The sequence below is a fragment of the Equus przewalskii genome, chromosome 32, assembly GCF_037783145.1.
Source record: "Equus przewalskii isolate Varuska chromosome 32, EquPr2, whole genome shotgun sequence".
NCBI lineage: Eukaryota > Metazoa > Chordata > Mammalia > Perissodactyla > Equidae > Equus > Equus przewalskii.
The window spans coordinates 4,048,385-4,071,533 of record NC_091862.1 but is presented as its reverse complement, the minus strand read 5'-3'; the positions used below and the strand labels follow the sequence as shown (position 1 = coordinate 4,071,533).

Below are 23,149 nucleotides of genomic sequence, written 5' to 3'. Positions count from 1 at the left end.
GAGATCAGGAAAGAAAGGGAGGAAGAACATAGGGGCACTCCTTTAAATTATAAACCAACCAACACCACCACTGCCCAGCCCAATAAGGGAGGGTGTGTGCCGTAAGATAACCTTAAGGAAAGCTGGCAACAGGAACAACACGGTTGGAAACTTCCCTGCAACCTTGGCTCCCCTTGTACAGTGTCCGTTCCAAGAAGAGTTCACACAGAGTTACATGCATTATCCTATTTGTTACCAGTAAAACCCCTCAGAGGCATTCTGTCCTCACTATCACACCTACAGATCCACCTACGTGTGGACTGTTAAAGAGGAGGAAAAAGATCAATGAGATTTCAGCGGCCAAAAACCTGTTGACTAGGTTTCGTGAACAGGTGAAATTCAACATGAAATATCCCTTTTTGTTGATCTACATGACAAGAGTGAAATGAAAATAAACACACAAGGAGATGCAAAACTAAACAGATAACAAAAATGTCTTTCCTGGTATAGACTTGATCATCTCACACTTTTGGTCAAGGAAAACAGAAAGACATACTATAAAGAAATAAAACAAATTAACTCCATCAGCAGTTGATAAAAGTCTAAAGCCAAATACACAACTATGGTGTATATCTGCGGTTTCCTTTTCCAGGTCAACTTGTTTCTGTCCCAACTCTTTCAATCTTCTCCTTTTATTGTGTTGGTTCACCCTATTTTCACCGATCCAACTGTCTTTGTGTGCCAAATCTCAAAGGGCAAAAAACCCTTATCCCATAGCAGGTGGCTCTCACAGCATCACCAGCACCCACCAGTGGGGTCCTCTGACCACTGCACAATGCTTGAGCTGCCTATCAATTACTAAGATTCCAGGGGCCCGCCCCATATCTCCCAAGATGGTACCCATGGGGACAGGACTCAGGAATTCTTGTAAAGCTTTCTAAGACAAAACCTTTTAAACTAGAGGTATTGTTTTAGACTCCATTATGTTCCCCATCGCAACTGGCATGGTGCCAAATGCAGAAGTGATCACCAAAAACTACTTCTTGGGGTGATAAGACGAATTCTATGAATTCAAGGGATTGTTCAAATAAGTTGATGTAATGTAATTGTGTTACATCAAAATATAACTGACAATGAGCAGACTTTCAGCTGGAAAGTAACTCATATAGAGCTTTTGGTTGTAATTATTTTGATATATAAGATAGCCATTATAATTTAGGTAATATGTAATTTTGAGGAAAGGGAAAATATGGAGTCTATTTTTTAAAAAGATGCCATAACTTAAAAAATATGGCAATCGTCTGTGCACTAAGATAGTAATTAAAGCAATCATTTGCTAATGATGAAGCCTTCATTTAAATATTGCAAATTTTATGTATTTGTGCTCAAAATGTAAATTGCCCTTCCTTCCAAAAAGAACTGTGGCTGCTTACAATAACACAGGAATAACAAGAGAGAAGGAAGAGTGGACAGGGCCCCACTCCTCCAAGAACTTGGAGACCAAGGGAATGTTTGTGCTCTGGTGGGGCAGTCAGCCTCCTGGTGCAGAACTCTAACGACATGGGTGACAGAAACATACCCAGGAAAATGTGGAGGGAGGGCTGACATGGTGTACCAGCTTCCAGAATAGCACATTTTAGTGCCTGGCTCTGGATGGGGGAAAAAGATAAAGTCTGAGACACAAAAGCATCCTTGTCACCAGAAAAACCTTCTCAATTGGGCAACAAGAGTATTTCAGTGATATTACTGTGGTCTGGATGAAGCATCCTTCAAAGTATTTGCTTCCCTTCGCCTTAATTCTATGTTCCCTAAGCAAACTTTTGGATACTGTTTTGATTTCCCAGATATCTTAAATCAGGAAAGAGATTTTCGTGGATCATGGACAGGAACATTCTGGTTATTAGAAGGAGATTATTAGGATTATAAGTTAATAAATTAGTGTTCTGGTACTTAAGGTAGCAGTCTGATATTATGTAGGGTAATTGATAAAGTCCAGTTTCTGATTCTACTCAGCTAAAGATAGGGATTAAACCAGAGTCAAAGTACCTGTCCCTTTCCCCTAGCCTAATGATTCTCTTTGGCCTCAGTGCTAACCTTCCTCCCCATTAAAACTTCAAAGACTATGATTAAATCAATACATTTCGCTAGGAGCTTCCTGGCAGCCAAGACAAACAGGGAAAACTTGAAGGGTAATTAATTCTCATTACCTGATAAAAGGATCCTTTGGGAACCGGTATTAGGAGATATTAAAATCTTTTTTCTATTTGCCTTCTAGGCTTTATGGAGAAAAAGACTTACGAATAACAGTTTTATATGGTTTCATTCAGGGAAAAGCAGATTTCTGGAAAGAGTTTTTAAAAGATGAAACACTCTTCTTAGCCTTAATCCCAGGGCTGTCCCTATCAGAGCAAGTGATTTAGAATTTACTTAAGTGTTTGAAAAACATTAGCCCTGTAATCCTATCTAGGGACATTAGCAGAAAAAAGTTGTGATCCAGCAGTTTGTTTCAAGTCAGTTGTTTATCACACGGAAAATATTTCTCCATGGAAATGGTAGTCTTAAAATCCTGAAGAATCCTTTAAGGATTCCTGAAGGAAGCCCAGAAAATTCTATTTGACCCTGAACATAGCTAGTATGGTGCTAATACTAACCGTGATCAAATGCTACGTTTTGGTTCCTGAACCTTAAGCAAGGTTGCTCCAGGATGCCCAAGGGCCTCCCCAGTCCCACCCTGGTCCTGCTCCAAAGCGGGGCTGGCACAGACTCCTCCTCTCTGCTCAGAAGGGGTGCTCAGACTCTAGTCAAGGCCCCTGCTCACCGAGTTTCCAGAGAGAGCACTGAACCGGGACGCAAAGGTCCACCTCCCACACGGCCTTCCGTTCTTTAGGAAACTAGCTTCTCTAAGCCCCAGAGGTCACAGGTGAAGACGCTAATAGGCCCACGATTCAAGGATGCTGTGGGTAGCGGATGGAAACTCCTCTCTAAATTATTAAACAGCCTCAGTTTCAAAAGAATCCTGTTCTGGATTGCAAAGAATTGAATTACAAAAAAATTTTGAAATATAATTGTTAGAGCTGCCTTTACTGTATTTTTACTGCTCTCTGTGTTCTATTTTTTTCTCTCGCATTAAACTCTGGTTAGCAGCTGTCGACTTGGCATTCATGTCTTCAATTCTCCCGCGCCGTCTATGTTTTATTATTTCCTAACTCTTCAAATGCCTGGTCTTGCTTTCACCATGTTTCTCTTACACTTTATTCAGGATTTTAGTCAAATCACTTGTCAGTTTACTTTGTTCCCTCCTCCCACATGTATCTTTTCTTCTTCCATGCTAATCTTTCCTTCCAAATACCCTGTCCCTTGGGATTCAGAACAGCACTACCCAATGGAATGTGATGGTGGAAATAACCCACTTTGGTGCTCTTCTCAAAGTAGCCACTCACCACATGTGGCTACTTGAAATGGGGGGGAGGTGTGATTGAGAAGCTGAATTTTTAATTACATTAAATTTCTTAAATTATAATAGCCACATAGGGCAAGTGACTACCCCATAAGGTAAGGACAGTTTCATTCGTTTCCATTGGACTTGAATTTGACATTGGAATTAATTTTGCGTGTGTGTGTGTAGCTTCCTAGTGTCTTTTTTCCTAGTGTCTTTATTTATTAAGGTCTCTTGATTGGAGGGATAATAGCCTTCTCCCTATGATCAAGGCTGAAAAGAAAGGTACTGATTTTGCTCTTGATCCTCCTGCAGATGACAGAAAATCTCCACTTAGCTCTAAGACAATCACCATTTGCTGCCAGTTGAGTTCAGCCAATCTTTCCTACCCCACATTAAAAAACAAAAAAGCAACAAACCCTCTTGACCCCTACATCCACCACCCGCAATTGTCCCACTTCTTTGTTCTTTAAAACAAAACTCATTGGAAGAGTTCTCTGTACTTGCTGCCTCCATCCTTCTCCTCCCATCCTGCCCTGGAACCTCCCCCATCAGGCTTTCCTCCTGCCCCTGCGCTGAAGAGCTCTCTTCAAGGTCAACATGGAACCCACATTGCCAAGGCCTATCATCAATTCTCCCATGTGTTCATCACAGTTGCTCACATTCTCCTTGAAATGTTTCTGCCGCTTGGTTTCTGGGCCACCATACGCCTGGTCTCCCTCCTTCCTTGCAGCCTTTGTTGCTGGCATCTCCACTTGCCCAACTCTATAGGCTTAATGCTCAGGGCTCATCTCTCAGCCATTCATCAACATTGATCTCTCTCGAGGAGATCTCAACCAGTATGATGATTTCAAACACCACACATCTTCTTGGGACTTCCAAATGTGTATCTTCAGCCCCTATCAGTCCCCTCGGCACCATAATTACACATTTCACTGCCTATTCCACGTCTTCCGGATATCTAAAAGCCTTCTCACCCTCAACATGTCCAAAACACAATTCTTAGTTTCTTCCATTCTGCAAACCTGCATCTTCCCTGCTCTTCCCCATCATACAAACAGGCCCAGGACAAAAGACCGAAACAAAACAGAACAATGAACTAGAAATAGTCCTTTTCTGTCTTTCCGTGTACTTCCCCTGAAATCTCTCAGCAAGACCCATCAACCATGTATTCAAATGGGTCCCCGACTCCACTTCCCCCATTCTAGGGCTGTTGTCCTTTCCCAAGCCATGGCATTTCTCCTTTCTTTGTTGAATCTCTGCTTCCCTTCTTGCTCTCCTGGTCTACTTCACATAAGCCCCAGTAGTCTTTTAAAATATACCTAGACGGTACCGCCTACTACACACCTAGGACGCACTCTTCTGCTTCCAATTTCCTAATGCTTTCCAAACAATTGAAGACCATCAGCTGTAGCCTTCAAGGACCATATGATCTTGCTCATTTCTACAGCTGTGATCGCCTCTCCTCCACACTCCCCTGCTCACTGTGCTTCGGCTGCTTGGCCTTCTTTGCTCTTCCTTGAACACACCAACTCACACTTGCCTCGGTGCTCACGTCTCTGCCAGGAGCTCTTTTTCCCAGATCCTCACGTGTGAGCACACATGCCTTTGCTCTCATGTCACCCCCTCTGAGACCTCTACGACTGACTGTTCCACCTCCAGTACGTCCCCTGTATTCATCACTGTCACCCCTCATCTGCTTGATTTTCTTCACTTTCTGAAACTATAGCATCTATTTGTTTGCTTATTTTCTGTTCTCCAACTAGAATGTGAGCCCATGGAGACAGGGGCTCTATCTTGGTCCTAAGGGAACTCCCAGGGCCAATAATCGAAACTGCACATAGCAGGAACTAAATAATCCCTATAGACGAAAGAATGGCCATTGCCACTCAAGCAGCGCTGTCAGCTCAACGGAGTCCTCCATTGGCCCTGTGCAAAGTCCTTTTGGTTTTAATAAATATACAAAAATAGACAGCTAAAAAGTTATAAATGTTTTCCTATTATAAACATGCCTAAACATCCAAATTGACCACTTCAAAAGATGGTCACCACCTTCTCTACATTAGGAATAGAGAGAAGCCCATTTGTTTTGTCTTTTAGGAACTTTCCTTCCGAGGTTGTAATAGTCTCATTACATGAAAAAATTTCCAATAAATCAGGAACTTTTTCCCAAATACTTTGTTTAGCCATAAAAGCCATCAGATAAAAGTAACGTAAATTATTTTTGTGTTGAGAATGCCCTTGCTTGACCGTGATTAAGAACGTTATTCTTCACTGTAATACTGTCATGCATCGCTTAACGACGGGGATACGTTCTGAGAAATGCGTCTTTAGGCAATTTCATCATCACAGACTGTACTTAAACAAACCTAGATGGTAGAGCCTACTACACACCTAGGAGGTATAGAGCTGATCTTATAGGACCACCATTGTATATGCAGTCCGTCGTTGACCGAAACATCGTTACGTGGTGCATGACTGTATTAAATCACTAATTTGGCAGTGGTATTAATCAAGAAACTTCCTGGACTGACTTCAGAAAATAAAGGGATAAAAAGCAAGTATAGATGTCAATAGATCCCCAAAAATAGAAAAAATAAATAAGAGAAAAAAAGTCATGGAGATATTTTAGAAAACTCAAGTAAGGCTTGTCGATATTCCCAGACACTATTCTAGCATGAGAATTCCCATATCTTTCCCAATCACAGACAGTTTTCTTGGCCACTTTGTCCATGAGGCCCCCACTCAGAACAAAGAGAGGACATCAGGGAAGGACAAGAAGAGTCTCCGGGGAGGTGGGAGCGTGGCAGGACTCCTCGGTACCTGTTGCACTGCAGGAGTCCAAGCTGCCTTCCGCTGGGTCATTGCTCATCTGCTCCAGGCTGTCTGTCCTGCTTCTCAGTGTCAGCAAAGCAGGTCCTTTGCTCCCACTTTTAAGTGTGAAGGGGAGGCAGCTGGCTGGAGAGAACAACAGGATATGGTGTTAACTTCAACTACTACTGAAATGTGCCCTCGTAGTCAGGAGCGGGGCTCTCCCTGGAAGTCTCCGATCAGAGAGAGATCATTTACAGAGATAGGCATGGTGTGATCAGGGCTGCAACTGACCCTCGGTGTGGGTGTGCACACACAAGCCCATGCACAAACATGGCTCCCAACTGTGGATTCAGAGATGTGATGGTCAAAAACTTACGTTAGCTAGAACACCCTGCTTCTGGTCTTGTCTGGTGGACTCCGAGAATTAGCTACTGGAGGGGGATTAAGAGTCAGACTTGACTCAGTAGATTTTCCTAAGGAGAGGTCAAGTCTAGCACCTCCAACCAGACCCTAAATGTGAGTGTGTGTGTCTCGGTGGGGTGGGCGATGAGATGAAGGCGAGAGGGGCTGTGCAGGGGGAACAGCTAGCCTAACACACTTGCTTCATATGACGCTGACCTATGTTCAGTTTAGCTACAAACCTCCTAAGACCAGGCCAGGAATTATACCGGTTCCTTTGTCAGACCTGTGGGTCTCAAACGTGTTTGTGGGACACAGTGGCATCTGGTGTTATACTGTCTGTCATTCACTTTAACATTCTTTAACATAAACGGCATGATGTATGAGTGTGTTAGTTTTAACCTGCATCCCAGGGGTGACAGTTAGCATCAGAGGCACCCTGATCAATAACACACTTCAGAAGTGTTCAACATGTGAAAGAAACATCAAAATCCCATATTCCACAAATGACCACTGTAGGTCCTTCAACTGTCTTTATTGCTGGTCCCCCTAGAGGGTTTGTAATCAGAATAATGGGTGTAGACATGGTGTTTCAGTGGTGAAATGAATGGAGCTTAAGAAAGGTGAACTGGCTAGAAAATCCTGAGCTCTACACGGTGGTGTGCATAAGGTAAAAGCCTCCAGCGATTTTTTTCTGGTTCTGGGAGCCACATCTGGTGGGACTCAAAGCTTAGCTGAACGTCGCTTTTAGAATGATCTGGGCCTTTCTTGAGTGAATATTTCACGAGGGGTGATGAACAGAACCCCTGAGAGGATGGCAAAGGGCATTCATCACATTCACAGATTGGGATGAGCCTCTTCACTCCCGCTTCCTGACAAACATTTGTCTGTGCTGCAGGATTTGGTGTGAGACTCCTTCATTTACAAGGTACCTGGGGAGCAAAGAGATGGGAAAGGTCCCTGTGCCATCACTACCAGTGCCAACTGGCATCTTCCATTAAGAATCTGAGGGCTGGAAATACCAAAATGGCTTGGGTCAGTTTTCAACTTCGGCTCTTCTGTTGTTGCAAGGGGTTTGTTACACTAAATATGAATTTAAATACTAAAGCATGAGGAGGGTTTTACCTTTTTTTTTTTAAAAGAAACTTCTTATAGTGCTATTCAGAGTACAAGAGACCCACTCTTCTCTGATCACAATCTATTTTTTTTTTTTTTTGCTGGGAAAGATTCACCCTGAGCTAACATCTGTTGTCAATCTTCCTCTAGTTGTAGGTCTTTCTAGTTCTTCTACAGGAGCTGCTGCTACCAGAGCATGGCTACTGACAGATGAGTGATGGGGTTCCTGAACCGAGAAGCAAATCTGGGCCGCCGAGGCAGAACGTGCTGAACTGTAAGCACTGGTCCATCAGAGCTTGCTCGGTTTTACCTTTTCTTAAAAATAAGTTAGAATGAGTAGACTCAGATCTCTCATTTGCCATCTGAAAAGATTTCTAGAGAGAGGGAGAGGTGAGATGAGTTCTAATTATCCAGTAGGCATTGCCCATGGCCCTGGGTACTTCCAAAGGAGAGAGCTGCACAGGTGAATGCCATCAGGGTTAACAAGACTTGAGAACCCCAAAGTCTGGATCCACACGTTCAGGGGCCCAGCATTGCAGTAAATCAATGAAGAAGCAAATCAAGGGTGCCTTTTCTGCGCAGATTCTGGGAACCACACCTTCCTAGCAGAGCTCCTGCCTCTGAGGCACTGGGATGTGAATTGACACAATGTGGATCTGGCCGGCTGTGGGAGAGTAGCTGTGAGACTCTCATTGTTCACAAAGCGTCAAGAATGTACTTGTTCCCATAGGGAGAAACTGCAGTGTGCTGAGGTTTTATAGTAGTAACCAGAATAAAAAAAATCTTCAGAGATGATGATGTACGGTTTAATTCAGAAATGTGTAAAGGAGGATGTGGGGCTTAGCTGAGCTCCTTTTCACCAGAGTGACAGAAGTTTGCTCTCGTTACCGAAGATTGTTAGGCTGGGGAACCATCGAACATTACAGGTAGAAGGGCCGAGCCACGTGTAGAGGGGCAAAGGCGAGGGCTGTAGGATAAGGCTTGAAGACAAAGACCTTCGGAGCAAAGAAAACCAGAACCATACCAAACATCCCTCCTTTTAACTCTTTAATCTGGTCTTCTCCATGCAACTAACAGCAGGGCAGGAGGTGGGAGAAGAAGCAGGACTTCATGCCTGTGTGTGGCTTTAACTCTAAACTAGTGTTCACGGGACTCTGGGTTGCAATTCTTACCATTTGTGGATAACTAACAGAAGACAGCTGAGGTCACAGTCGTCTGCAGTGAAAAATCATTTGACAATCCATTGTAAATAATTTTTAAGTTCCACCTACAGACTTTGGAATGCTTTATTGATGGGAGGATGGCTTTTCCTATGCAATGAATATCCTGGGTTAACATGTCCCATAACATTGCAAAATATTTTAAGACAGCTTTATTGAGGTATAATGGACACATAAACTGCCCATATTTACAGAGAGCACTTGGATACATTTCGACATCTGTCTACACCCATGAAACCACCATCAGCATAACACGTTGAGTAATTAGAGTTGTGTGGAAACAGAAAAACAGAGCAGAGCAAATGCTAGAGTGAGATGACTTATATCTAGTCTCATATTTGAGAATATCCACAGGGCACTGGACCAGTCACTTCACAGACCTCATGTCAAAGTCAAGCCATGCTCTGCATCGGGGGAAGTGAAGATCTCTTGTTCTAGGCCAGCCCCAATCTGCCTGGTGCCTGCAGAATGGGAGTGCCATGAATCAGCCGCGTCCACCTTCCTGGGGAGGAGCTGTGGTGGGGGGGGGGGGGCAGTCACGTTCGCCTTTCCTGAACCTTCTACCTGTGGTCCTGGGTGTCAGATCATGTACATTCCTTTCAAATCTCAGTACCTTCTGATAATACCTGAGTCAAAAAGAACAGAGACCGAGTTTCTTCCTAAAATAAGAGGAATAGATAGTGATTGAAATTCAACCATGAAGACTGCAGATAAAGTAAACTCAAGGTGAGTGGGAGGTGTCGCTCCTCATGAAATGCCTGGGTCCTTACACTGACCCTGCATGTAACCTGAATAGGTCCAGGATTGGGTTTCAACCATACACAGCCATGTTGTCAGACCAGGGGAAACAGAAATTGAATTGGAAGAGGATTTTGGGGGCCCTTCCGAGAAATCCATGAATCCACACATTAATGAAATAGGAGTCTGCTGTGGCTAGCTGGATTCAGCCCAGAGTCCAACGTTGGAGGGAGTTATTGCTCTGCATACAGAGTCATGGCCAGTTGTCAACAGGTCTCAACCCAGGGGCACAAAAGAATGTGTGAGTGTGAATACAAAGGGGGCCACTCTGGGGCCCCAGGGACTCCCCCAGCCCAGGAACTTGGTGAGTACAAAGCCCAGGGGTGGATTGTTTTCCTTCCCATTTTGCAACGCTCTGATGAGCAGACAGATTCTGATTCTGTGTGACCTGGGAGCTCTGGGCTGGACCAAGCAGGATGCCAGAGGGACTCCATGTGGCCGAGGCCAGCAGCTCAGCTGAGAGAGCAGAGGATGGAGCAGAGCAGCACTTTGGTGGGCGTTTGGGCTGGGTGCCCCTTGCATGGGGTTTATGGACCATAACCGGCACTGTGCCCTTATGCACACTATTGAGGCTCACAGACATTCAGATTGCAAAAGTTTCCAAGATAAGGAACCACATTTTTATACAGATGAATACCAAGATTCAAAATGTTTTGATACTGTAGTAAGATTAAAATCATTCATCCTAGAACCCCATGCTGCCCATGCGCTCAAAAATCAGCCAACAGAAGCAGTGTGTGTCAGATGAGCATCACCTAAATTTGAGCCAATCTGATATGTAGACATATTTTTCCCCAAATCAACCATTCAATAGATTCCAGGAATGCTGTGTTTTGGGCCACCCAAAAGACTACGTTTTTCTGAAGAAGAAGAAACCCGTAGGGAAGTAACAGAGTCCATGGGAACGAAGAGGGGTAGAGGTGAAGAGAGGGCACACACACATACACACACGTGCGCTCACACTCATGCTCGTGCATGTGAACACACACATACAGGTGTGCACATATACACAAAGATGCATGCACACACAAGTACATGTGCACACGCACACACACACACACACATGCTAAGCCACTTTCAGTGTGTGAAGGTTTGGGTGGTACTGCGTCTGGAAGAATATAGGGCTCCATCCTTGTCTCCTAGCATCCATGCCTTCTGTGGTGGAACGATGCAAGTCTCTCCCGCAGTTGCTTTCTCCCCTGCCTAATTCTGTTCTACCAGGCAGTTAGGTTTCCCTTTCTTCTACACACCATGCCTGGGACACAACGTAACATTAAATGCAGGCTCATTTACCAAGGAAGGCCTCCCCGGTAGAGCCTGGACCACAGAGCAGCATTACACCCTGAGCACAAAAATCAGACCAGAAGTGTTCTAACAGAAAGACCACTGAGTCATTCTCTCTCCAGACTGGATGAAGCCCCAGGCATCCAGGTGTGAGCCCCGCATCCCAGCCCGGGTCCTGCTCTTACCAAGAGTCAAGGAGACCTTCTGACGTTATAGGACCAAGGCCTGAGTTTACAACTGATTTGGTGTGTGCAATGCATGGTACGATTGCAGCTCCTTCTTATTCTTTTATTCTGGGAATATACTCATGCATGCCACGGGCAAGGCAGGGGCGGTGCTTCAGCACGGACCTCAGGGAGGCAGATTGTGATGTGCAGGGCCTGATACTAAGCAAGCATCTCATCTTTGATGAAGAGGGGAGAAGCAAAGCTATCATTTGCTGTCAGCAGGTTTCAAAGGATTAGGCGCAAGACAAAGATGCTGGGTTTGAAGACTGACACATTAGTGACCTGTGAGAACAGCTTCAATAGTGTGGGGCAAGGAGAGCCACTCTGAGAACAGCTGACATGATGTCATTTGGAGGTCAGAGCAGAGGAGATGGGACGGTGGCCTGCACAGAAAGCATGCTGGAGGAGAAGATTTTCTGTAGGCTGTGGAGCCCTGTGCACAACTTTAGTGAGGGAGGAAGGAGCTGATGGTGGAGGAGACTGATGTTTATGGACAAGACCCACCAGGGTTCAGAGCGTGGCCAGTGCCTGAGGGAACTGGATGAAGGCTTAAGAGCATTACCTTCAGGGAAGGACGGAAGACAGTTCTTTTCCTTTGCATTTAGGAGAAAGGAGGAGATGGATGATGACAAAGAGAAATCTGTCAAGAACAGACGTCAGAGAGACGAGGCACTCAGGATGGTTTTGAACGTCTGTGTGAAAAGAAATGTCTGTGAGCCAAAATCTTTTGTTTTTAATGAGTATTCCTGATTTTTATTTTTTAATTTTTTTGTGAGGGGGATTGGCCCCAAGCTAACGTCTATGCCAATCTTCCTCTATTTTGTATGTGGGAGGCCACAACAGCATGGCTGGATGAGTGGTGCCAGGTCCGTGCCCAGGATCCGAACCCGTGAACCCCAGGCTGCTGAAGCAGAGCACACATACTTACCCATTATGCCACCAGGCCAGCCCCTCCTGATTTTTAAATTGTTTAAAATAGTGGTAAAATATAGATGACCTTAATTTTATCATTTTAGCCATTTAAAGAGTTTGGTTCTGCAGAGTTATGTACATTCTCATTGTTGTGTAGACATTATCACCATCCACCTTTAGAAAACTTTTCATCTTCCCAGATGGAAACTCTGTGCCCAATAAACTCTACTCCCCCCTTCTCTCCTCCTTCAGTCCCTGGAAACCATCTACTTTCTGTTTCTATGATTAGACTACTTCAGGAATGTCGTGTAAGTGGGATCATACAGTGCTTGTCCTTTTGCAACAGGCTTATTTCACTTAACACAATGTCCAAGCTTCATCCATGTCGTAGCCCGCGTTAGAATGTCCTTCCTTTTTAAGGCTGAATAATAATCCATTGTGTGCGTACCTGACGATCTGTTTCTCCATTCATCCCTTGATGGACACTTGGATTGCTTCTACCTTTTGGCCGTTGCGAATAATACTGCTCAGAACATGGATGTGCAACTCTCTCTGAACTCCTTCTTCCATGTCTCCTGGGTACATATCCAGAAGTGGAATTACCGGATCATATGATACTTCTAGGTTTAATCTTTTGAGGAATCACTCTACCATTTTCTGCAGCTGCTGCATCATTTTACATTGCCATCAGCAATGCACAGGGTTCCAATTTTTCCATATCCTCAACAAAACTTGCTATTTTTTGTTGTTGTTAACAATAGCCATCCTAATGGGTGTCATGTGATACCTCTTCGGGGTTTTGATTTGTATTTTCCTAATGCTTAGAGATGTTAAGCATCTTTTCATGTGCTTACTGAACATTTGTATATCTTCTTTGGAGAAATGTCTATTCAAGTCCTTTGCCCTTTTTTTTTCCTTGAGGAAGATTGACCCTGAGCTAACATCCATTGCCAATCTTCCTCTTTTTGCTTGTGGAAGATTGGCCCTGAGTTAACATCTGTGCTCTTCTTCCTCTATTTTATGTATGGGATGCCACCACAGCATGGCTTGATGAGCACTGTGTACGTCTGTGCCTGGGATCTGAACCTGCGAACCCCAGGCAGCTGAAGCAGAGTGTGTAAACTTAACCACTACAACACCAGGCTGGCTCCTGATTTTTATAATTTTTAATCTCCAAAAACTCTTAATTGTTCTCCAGTTGTTCTTTTATAGCATTCATTTTTACCGTGAATATAATATCTTTTCTTCTTTCTCTGAGAATATTATAGTTTTAAGACCTTTTTTCCTTCCCTGTCTGGTCTCTTTCAAAGGTTCTTTTTACTGTTTACTATTTTGGCCTCAGTCTTCTGTGTTGGAAGCTTTCTTCAATTATCTCATTACCCTTCACCATCCTTTCCTATTTAAGAGTGAAGCACTAAGAACGCAGGCTGAAAACTCCAGTGAAGGGGTGTGTGGGGGTTCAGGGATTGTTGCCAGGTGAGCTTCCTATAGAATGATTGCATGGGGAGACAGACCTTTACCCCAAACGTAGGTATGTTCTTTGGTGCAGTTCTGTTTCTCCAGGGAAAAGTCCTCCTCCTTCTAGGAGTGTGTTTTTAGAAGCATACAGTGTAGGAGCAGGACAGGATGAAGAGATTGGGGCAATGGTGGGGGCACCTCAAAGTCTGCCATGCTGACTGTCATAGTGTTCCCGCTGGTCTAGAGTCTCATCTCTGTCCTCCTCTATGCATCGTGTGTATGGGTCCTGTGGCCCTGTGCTAACATCTGTTGCCAGTCTTCCTCACCAAAAGTAAATAAATAAAAAAAATAATATATATACATATATACGTATGTGTTATATATATGTAAATCAATGGAGAGTTTGAAAGATAAAATTGAAGAAGTCTCCCAGAAAATAGAACAAAAGTACCAAAACAACAATAGGAGAGAAAAGACAAGAAAGTATGAGGGTTAATTCAGCAAAGAAAAAAAACCCCGAGGGGAAGAAATTGTCCAAGGAATAATACAGGAAAGTAACTCAGAACTGAAGTATATAAGTCTCCACACTGAATGGCACATCGCACGCCCGGAACCATGGATTTAAGGCACATCATTATGAAATTTGTTATCAGCAGGGATCCTGAAAAGAGCCTAAGAGTTCCCAGAGAAGAAACAAAGCCACGAATGAAGGAAAAGAAAGAAGAATGATGCTCTCCTTCTCAAGAGCATCGTTGGACTCTAAAAGATAGCAGAGTGTCCAGAGTTCAGATGAAAAATGACCTTCAAGCCGGAGTTCTGTACCCATTGAAAATATCATGGAGGGAGGAGTAAAGACATCTTCAGACATACACAGTCTTGTAACATTTACCTCCCAGGTGCCCTTTGTCAGGAAGCTGCTAGATGATGTGCTCTGCTCAAATGAAGGACTAAACCAAGAAAAAGAGAAACAGGAGCCAGTGGAAGCCGCAAACGGACTTCCCAGGGTGACGATGCTGGGAGGTCCCGGGACAACAGATGTGCAACAGGTGTAGCCTGTCCAGGCGGAGCAGAGCTAAGGGTGGCGGCAGAGGGGGCTCCAAGGGAAAAAAGACCATGGAGCTGATAGAGAGCTTTAAATTTGTCTGGAATAAATTTGGAAACTTGTTAGCGCTGTAAAAGTTCTGTTAGATCATTTGGTCGGGGGGTGGGGGGGAGTTAAGCTATAGCTAAAAAACTAAGCATGTGAAAAAACAAGGCTAATAACATCCCATTACTGGGTATCTATCCTAAGAACCTGAAATCAGAAATCCCAAGAGTCCCTTGCACCCCTATGTTCATCGCAGCATTATTTACAATAGCCAAGACGTGGAACCAACCTACATGCCCAGAAACTGATGATTGGATAAAGAAGATATGGTATATATACACAATGGAATACTGCTCAGCCATAAAAAAAGACAAAATTGGCCCATTCACAGCAACATGGATGGACCTCGAGGGTATTATGTTAAGCGAAATAAGCCAGTCAGAGAAAGACGAACTCTATATGACTCCACTCATAGGTGGAAGTTAATATATTGACAAGGAGATCTGACCGGTGGTTACCAGGGAAAAGTGGGGGTGGGGGGAGGGCACAAAGGGGGAAGCGGTGTACCCACAACATGACTAACAATAATGTACAACTGAAATCTCACAAGGTCGTAATCTATCATAACATTAATAAAAAAACAAAAAACAAGGCTAATATTGATTACATGAAAAATGAAGTTGTACAAGGGAAAAAAGATGGAATCCAAGTCCTCTACTTGATTCAGGCATGAGGAATATTTACATGGACAAAATAACACAAATACCACCACTTTGACCAAGAATAATCATGACACAACACACTGAGCTCACAGGAGTGTGCAAAGTATGTGTATGGTGGGGGTGATTGCCAAGAGAATTTAACCCTCAGTTCCATAACAGGAACTCTACAGATGACGTCTAAAAACAAAGACATCCTCAATAAATGGTGATATATTATTTCACAAAAAGCATATAAATGTCTGAAAAGTAGAAATAAGAGCCCCTGGCCGGCACACCTGGCTTGCTGAGGGCAGAATGGGCTGCATTTCAGCCCGATTTGCCTCCTGAACCTGAGAACTTACACAGAACAACTGGAAAGCGCACAGCAGCCCTGGTCTGAGAAGTATACGCAACCATTAGAACAGTGCAAAAAAAGGACAAAAAATGGGACTAAGAAAAATCTATCTGCAATTCTCCTAAGACCAAATCTCATATTGTCAAATGTCCTGTGAAGTATCTTTAAGCTTCTGGTTTAAGAGTGAAGACCAACAATAAATAATATACAGTGGCTGAAATTAATGCCAATCCGTCTAACACCGCAAGAAACGCCCTTGATTACTACAGGGTTTGGCTGACCTGGATAAACAGTGAACCTCATAATGGAAGGCATAGCTAGGCACTTCAGGTGGTTTTAGCTCAGCATGAACCAAGGGTGTGATGTGATTGGTAAGAGGTAGGGCTTTGTAATGCAATTTTAAGATAAATATATGCAAGTCCGGTCTCAAGAAAGGGAAGATGGTCCCAACCATCCCCTGCTCTGGCCAGGCCACTTCTGCAGCATTGTTCTCAGTTCCAAGCTCTAAGGAGGTCACTGACTGTGTTCATGCAGAATCTTGAACATGGCAAAGAGCAATACATGGAGAATATGTATGGTTATCCGTAACCCGTCTTAAAAATCAAGAATGTCATACAGAACAGTAATGTATTAGACTTTTTTTAATGTAGAGGATTAAAAGGAGTTAAATGGAAAGGGAGATTGACTCATTATAAAGAAAGACTTTCTGATTCAAACTGAGCTATTCAAATAGAAAACGTGTTGTCTCGCACTGCTGGGTTTAGAATGGGCCCCTGTGGGGTGGGAGAGGAGGGCAAAGTTCTAAGAACTCTCTTGCCCTGGCTGAGCCCAACTTCCTTCCGGTTTGAAGGCTTTACGATTTAATGCCTCTCATCACTTCCCTTGAACCTTGAATGGGAAAGTATCTTCAGAAATATTTGATTTGGGTGTTTGAAGGAAGGATTTCATCCCCAATCCAATTTGTTACTTCTTAACTTGAAAACTTTGCTTCAAGGTAAAAATACTTTGGGGTATGAATTAAGACCCAAGGGAATTTCCTAAGAATGGTAGGCTTGAATCTTCCACTGCTCAAGAGAGCCTTTTCGTCATTCTTATTTCCTGTCGTATTCTAAGTGCCATTTACAGACTCTGACCTCATAAGTGGTTCCAGATTCCATCAGTGGTCCACAATGAATTAAAAAGCAATAGAATCCAGATGCTTTTTCTGGTAAACAGTCCCTTTGTAAGAAAAGTAAACAGAACGAGGAGGATTTTCATTGACTTCCCCAATGACATTCATCCACATAGGAGAGAGGTCTTTGTGCCTTTTCACCCAGTAAGCGTGCAATTCCCAGTCACAGATTCGCTGGTCCACAAATACCACCCATCTCACATACTTATGCTCTCCTTCTTTTAATTAACTCACTGATTGAAATGTTTTAAATGACATAAAGTGAATACAGCCTATAAAAAAAGGGATACCGATATGTAAATTAAGAGAAGCTAAGGCTCTAACAAAATTCCTGAAGATGCTAGAAACTTCCTCTGAGGACTACTTGACAAATCTTGCTGCAAATTGTTGGTGCTGAAATTGTAGATTTGGTGGCATTACACTATTTTCTCAACTAGGGATTCCAAGGTGATTTCTTAAATGGGCGCTAAATGACAAATATGTGTATTTAATCACATATAATTTTCGCAAATTTTTCAAATGGTACAGAATTATTTCCATGAATACATCTGATAATTCGACCTGATTTATCTCATCTTGATATCAGATAAACTTTATGGAAATCAATTTCCAAGGCATGTCCAGTGCTATGATATAAAGCAAACATGATGGGTTTTCTTTGCTCCATTTACCATTATCTGTGGAAAGTAGAAAGTGACTCCCTGTAACCTAATTCTGCTCCACTTGTTTATAACCATGCCACAAGGGTTAGAAGGTTAATTTTAACTCATATTCATGCCAGAACAATACCAGGTAAGGGAAGATACTTGAGAAGTCTGATACTCATAAAGTTCAGAATCTTTACCTCTACTGAACACTCTGAAAAATCAGAGTTAACGTCATGTGACACCTTTGCAGGTAAAATAACACAGCCCACGGATCTGATGAATCCTTTGATATAATTTGCTCCAAGTAAGGAAATACATATTTTGCACCCCGAAGCTTAATTTGAACCACATTTTTGTTTGAATTCAACGTAATAATTCCTTTCAACTCAGTATAACCAAAACGTGAGGACGTCCCTGCTTTAGAGAATAAAGCGAATGATGAGTCCTCGCCCTTGCATTGGTTACCTACACTCCGGCTTGAGACAAATACACAGCTAATCGTTTCCCAGCAGATGTGGTGACAGCCACAGCCCCCAGTTACTCCCTGTTTCTCCTTTGCCCACTTCCCCCCTTGCCTACTCTCTCCTTTGCTTTCTCAGTCGACAGGGGAGAGAGCTCGCTATCGAGTACGTAAACATCTCTGAGTCCCTTATATTTATAACATGCCATATCCTACAAAAGTAGTGAGGCTCATTGTCCTCTTTCACAGGAAATCCCACTTGCTCATGCCCCAGGAGAGGGCTTTCTCCCTGCTGGAGCAGGCAGGAAGTAGAAAAGCTGGAATGCCAAGTCATGTCTGTCATGCTCCACAGCCCATGGTAGGCTGTGCAAATCTCAGGGCTCAAAACAGAGCATATTTTGCTATAGTTGTTAACAATTCCATGCTTTAAATTCTATATTTTAGCAACACCAGGGAAATGAGTAACCCCTAGCCTTTTCCAGAGAAGGAGGGTAGGACATGAATTTTAATTATCTCATTTTGATCTTTGTTTACAACACAAATGCTGTTTCTGCTTAGCTGCCGCACACACTGGTTACTTAAACATTTTAAAGCCAAGTTTGAAGGGGTGCAAACAAACAAGGAAGAAAATAAAGGTTTGAGGATTTCTTTATTTTTCCCTTGGAGGTCGGTGTGTGAATTTTATTCACGCAAAGAAATCCCTCTGAGAGATGCTGGGAAAAATCAGAACTTTATTTCACCGAGAAGTGCGTTCCATGAATTCTGTAAACTGTTTCAGAATTAGGACTATTCAGGTTTTTCAGTGTATGCTACGGGCTTAAAGTTTGTAGCGTGTAGTCCATCAAAATTAAAATAAAAGGGCTGAATACCAGTCAGTAAACCTGCACGCATAAATGACCTTTATCTGGGTTTCAACCTGGAAAGGTTAAACCTGGGAGATTTTGCCATAAACTAGCTGTGAAAAATTGGGCTTTATTTAAACTCATAGAATGACGATGTTGCAGCTAGAAAAGAGAGTAGAAGTCACCTAGTCTAATCTCCCAGAGCCTCGGATTTTTCATCTATAAAATGAGGTTATAAGATCTTGCCTGCTCTCCTCAGGGCCATTTTGAGACTAAGAATGTCACAGGTGTGAAAGTGAGGTAAGAAGATTGGAAGAGCTATACAAGTGCAGAATTAAATGATTACCGCTATTATCATCCCTCTGATACTTGTTTGTGCTGTCAAGTCAATTCTACTCCTAGCGCTTCTGTGTTCAGCCAAGAAGAACCCTGCCGTGTCTTTCTGCCCCATCCTCTCCCCTTCCAGTGCCAAATCAGACAATGCTCCACTGTTATTCATATGGTTTTCATGGCCAATTCTTTCAGAAGTGGGTGCCCAGGTCCTTCCTAGTCTGTCTTAGTCTGGAAGCTCTGCTGAAATCTGTCCACCATGGGTGACCCTGCTGGTATTTGAAATCCTGGTGGCATAGCTTTCAGCAACACGCAGCCGCCACAGTATGACAACCAACAAACCTGGGCCGTGGTGGTGAGAGGGCCAAATCCTAACCACAAGACCACCAGGGCTGGCTCATGCTGACAGACTAGTAGATAAATTGCTAGGCAGTTAGAAAAAGACTAGCTTAAAATCAGGCTTGCAATCTTGTCTTTACTAACCTGAAATTAGCAGCGTTTCTTTTTGATATGCTCAAGTGACCCATCTAGTCATTTAGCCCTTGAATATGCCAAGGGTAATTTCGAGGTTTCTTTTATCACGCCTACTGGGTCCTCATAATTCCTCTCTGATATGCTTACAAGGGTAATTAATGGAATTTTGTTCAAATTTCCACATTTACTAGGAAATGGCTATAATCAAATGAAGTTTACTTATATTATGATAATTAAGGTAGAAGGAAACACAGAGTGACAATTACATGGTGCAGTCAAGTGGGTTAAACTTTGGAAGTCAGGAGACTGGAGGTCATTCACGGAGATGACATCAGATCCCAGGGCCGTCTTTCTCACCAAAGCAGGTGCAGGGTCCCTCTCCAAGGACGCAGAGGGCCAAGACATTGTGGATGGTTTATTAAAGATCGTTTCCTTGTGGTCAGCAATTTTCAGAATTCATGAGACCAGGGCAGTCAGACGTGAGGAACTGATTATAGTGCACCTAAACGCTCACGCCTGTTTCTTGACTCCCGCTCTTCTTAAAGTTGCCATTGTCTTTTGTACTCCCTAGAAAAACCAACTACTTTTATTTATCCCTCTCTTGTAATGACTGCAGGCCTGCCCTGTCATCCCCTTTGGCCTCCCTCACTCTTTGTCTGTCTTCCTCTTGCTCTTCTTCTGTCCCTTGCTCTTCCTCTCTCTTCCTCTTGCTCATCTTCCGTTCCTTCCCATAAAGACGCACTCCTTCTGCTACTATTGACCACCAAGATATGACTGATCTGTCATCTTTAGGTCCATGCCATTGCACCCGCGAACTGAACCCAGGCCGCCCAAGCAGAGCGTGCCAAAGTTAACCACTAGGCCACGGGGGCTGGCCCCAGATGTGGCAGTTTCTTTATCTGTCAGATGAAGGAGTTGGTTCTGAGCTCAATGGCTGTGAAGGATCCCGTCCATTTGGTGCACACTTTAGAAGTTGAGCTAAATCACCATAGTCTATCTTCCATAGGCTTACGTTCACTGCAAAGAGAATATGGGCTTACGAATAACAGCTCTGTTGCTATTTGATTTAATATAGACAAATATCTGAGATATTACAGTACTGCGCATATGCAAGGTAGGGAAAGGAAGAACCAAGGAGTCATACAATTCATAGTATGGAGTTCCAAGCTTTCAAAGAAGGAAGCTGACTCCTTTCACCAGAACATTCACTTGCAGCAACATCCCAGCTCTTACAGGAAGAGAGGGAGGAAGAATACAGAAATGTCAGCAATTCTCTGAAGCAATCAAATAAATAAATAAATTGAGAAATAGCTTACAGAAGTGGATAACACAGCGTGTGGGGAAAAAATATACTGAGGAAACATTAGAAATTGTTTTTTTCCCCAGAAAAAAGAATTATCCTCAACAGTTAGATGAAAATCTTCAAACTTTTACATGAGTCATAAGCATAGCTGGCGTTACAAGTCAGCAAAATCAATGACTACCCAGATGATTGAATTCAAGCAACGTCAGCGAAAACTCAGGGATGAACCCGGACTGAGCGTGAGAAGAAAGCGGATAGGAGGAAGCTGTAACTACTCAGTGGTTCCAAGTCGGAAGGATATTTGGGCCAGTAATCTATGCTGGTTGGTTTGTAAGAGCAGAGATGGCAGGGGTGTCTGCCGCTTAGATCCCACACAGCCCTGAGAATCAGCTTCCTTTGGCATCCTGGTCCCCTCTGCCATCGTAAGGGGATGCCGGACGTCCCTTGATGAGTTGAAGACGCTGTACAGTATTTTACAAGAGCAGTTGCCTACTCTTGCAAAGGAAAACAAGCTGAGATCTCCCTTTGGGAAAAGTTCTCCACTTCACTGTGGCCAAGCTGGAGATGACAGAGAAGCTTGCCTGTGTTCCAAACCGACAACACTGAAAACCACCCCAAGGGCAGATGGGCAATTCTAGTGAGAATAAAATGCAAATGCACCATCGTGTCAATAAATAGTCCCAATGGAAAGGATTCTCCTGTGGGTCCAGGAAGGGAGAGCATGCTGCAGGCATTTCTGCCCTGCTGTCCACCCTGCCTCTGGGCCAGAATCTGTGCTGTGTGCCCTGGCCCCGACGGGAAGGTTTTCCCAGCTGTGCTGACTCCACATCAGCCCCCACCATGGACGAGCTGAGGGCTGACTTCGGATCAGACGGAATCGCTGACCACATGAGCTGAGTGACTAATACAAAGGAGAGTTCTTGAGAACTGACACTCTTTTCCTTCTCAGAATCACAACTAAAGTTGTAGCCAAATTTTACTTAACTTCGTGTCATAATTCTTACTCAGGAGCTTACATCACAGGTCAGCACGCAGAGCTTGTCAGAGACACCAAACCATCACCCAGTGAGTCGTGTGGGATCCCTGCTTGCTGAAGGCAAGGAGTCTTTCCAAGATCCTGGGGATTTTTTAAAGAGACAATGCTAGATGCTTGTTCCTCTTCCTTCCTCTCCCTGAAAAAAGCTCAGGGTCCAGGAAGGAGTCCCAACAAGAGAGCTGACCCCAAATTGACAGAGGGCCCTGGGAGTGTATCATGAGTGTCTCCTGGCTTTATTGTCCTAAGGCCAACGCCACAGTGGGACATTCAAGAATTCAAAATGTCTATGGAAATTTGGAAGAGCAGATAGGAGGAAGATGGCCAGAAGATCAAAAATTATAAAAGAAATGAATAAATCATTTCCTTTCTTGTCCAATCATTTGATTCATGGCAAGGAAAAAAGTCCCAGTGTGTTTGTTTATTTAATGAGACACAACTTGAATAATCCATGTTTCCAAAGAAAAAATGAAGACATTTTATTTTGTCCAGCTGCTTCTCATCTTACACTGCTGAAAAGACTGAAATTGAAAGCGGCTTTGTAAGTTTGCAAAAATGAGATGAGAGGGGAAGGAAAAAGAGAAAGGGTTTTAATTTTGTTTTTTTTTTTCCTGAGACAGACAGCTAAATCTCGGTCTTTAGAAGAAAATTAGGCAAAAATCCAACAGTGCGAGGAAAACCCACCCACCCCCAGCACACACACTTTTCAGAGCACTGAACAGAGATGATATGGGGCGGTCAGCAAGAATTCCATTTGAGCACGATTGCTTGCAATGCCCTGCACCCAGAAGGAAAGTTTGGCTCCTGGTGGGGCCTCTGACAGCTTTTCAGAGCAGCTGGCACACTTCCATGACAGTTCCCGTCAGAGTCGACATCATCACTCTCATTTTATTCAGCTGCTTTTTTACCCACCTTTAGAGCAACTTCTGATGCAAAACTAGAAATGTGCGGCTCCTCGCCACAGGGCTGGCGGAGGAGGACACAAACGTCAGTCAATTCGTAGCCCTTGCTCCATCGATCCACACCCTGCCTTTCAGGAGTGACATGTGGGTGCGGGCGCCGACCCAACGCAAAGATTCGCTTTCCGGCTTCCACTTGGAGCT

At 43.6% G+C, this 23,149-nt stretch overlaps 1 protein-coding gene across 3 annotated transcripts in view; it reads right to left on the bottom strand.

The window, feature by feature from the left end:
- Window positions 1–23,149, bottom strand: part of PDE10A (phosphodiesterase 10A) — a 538,749-nt gene that overhangs the window by 286,441 nt on the left and 229,159 nt on the right. For 2 of the 3 annotated variants that reach the window (XM_008516208.2, XM_070603239.1), the window contains exon 2: window positions 6,239–6,373. The exons of the other annotated variant lie outside the window; for it this stretch is intronic. In XM_008516208.2, the coding sequence (XP_008514430.2) occupies window positions 6,239–6,287 (49 nt within the window). In that variant the 5' untranslated portion in view covers window positions 6,288–6,373. The remainder of the gene's footprint in view (window positions 1–6,238; window positions 6,374–23,149) is intronic. 3 annotated transcript variants of the gene reach the window in all.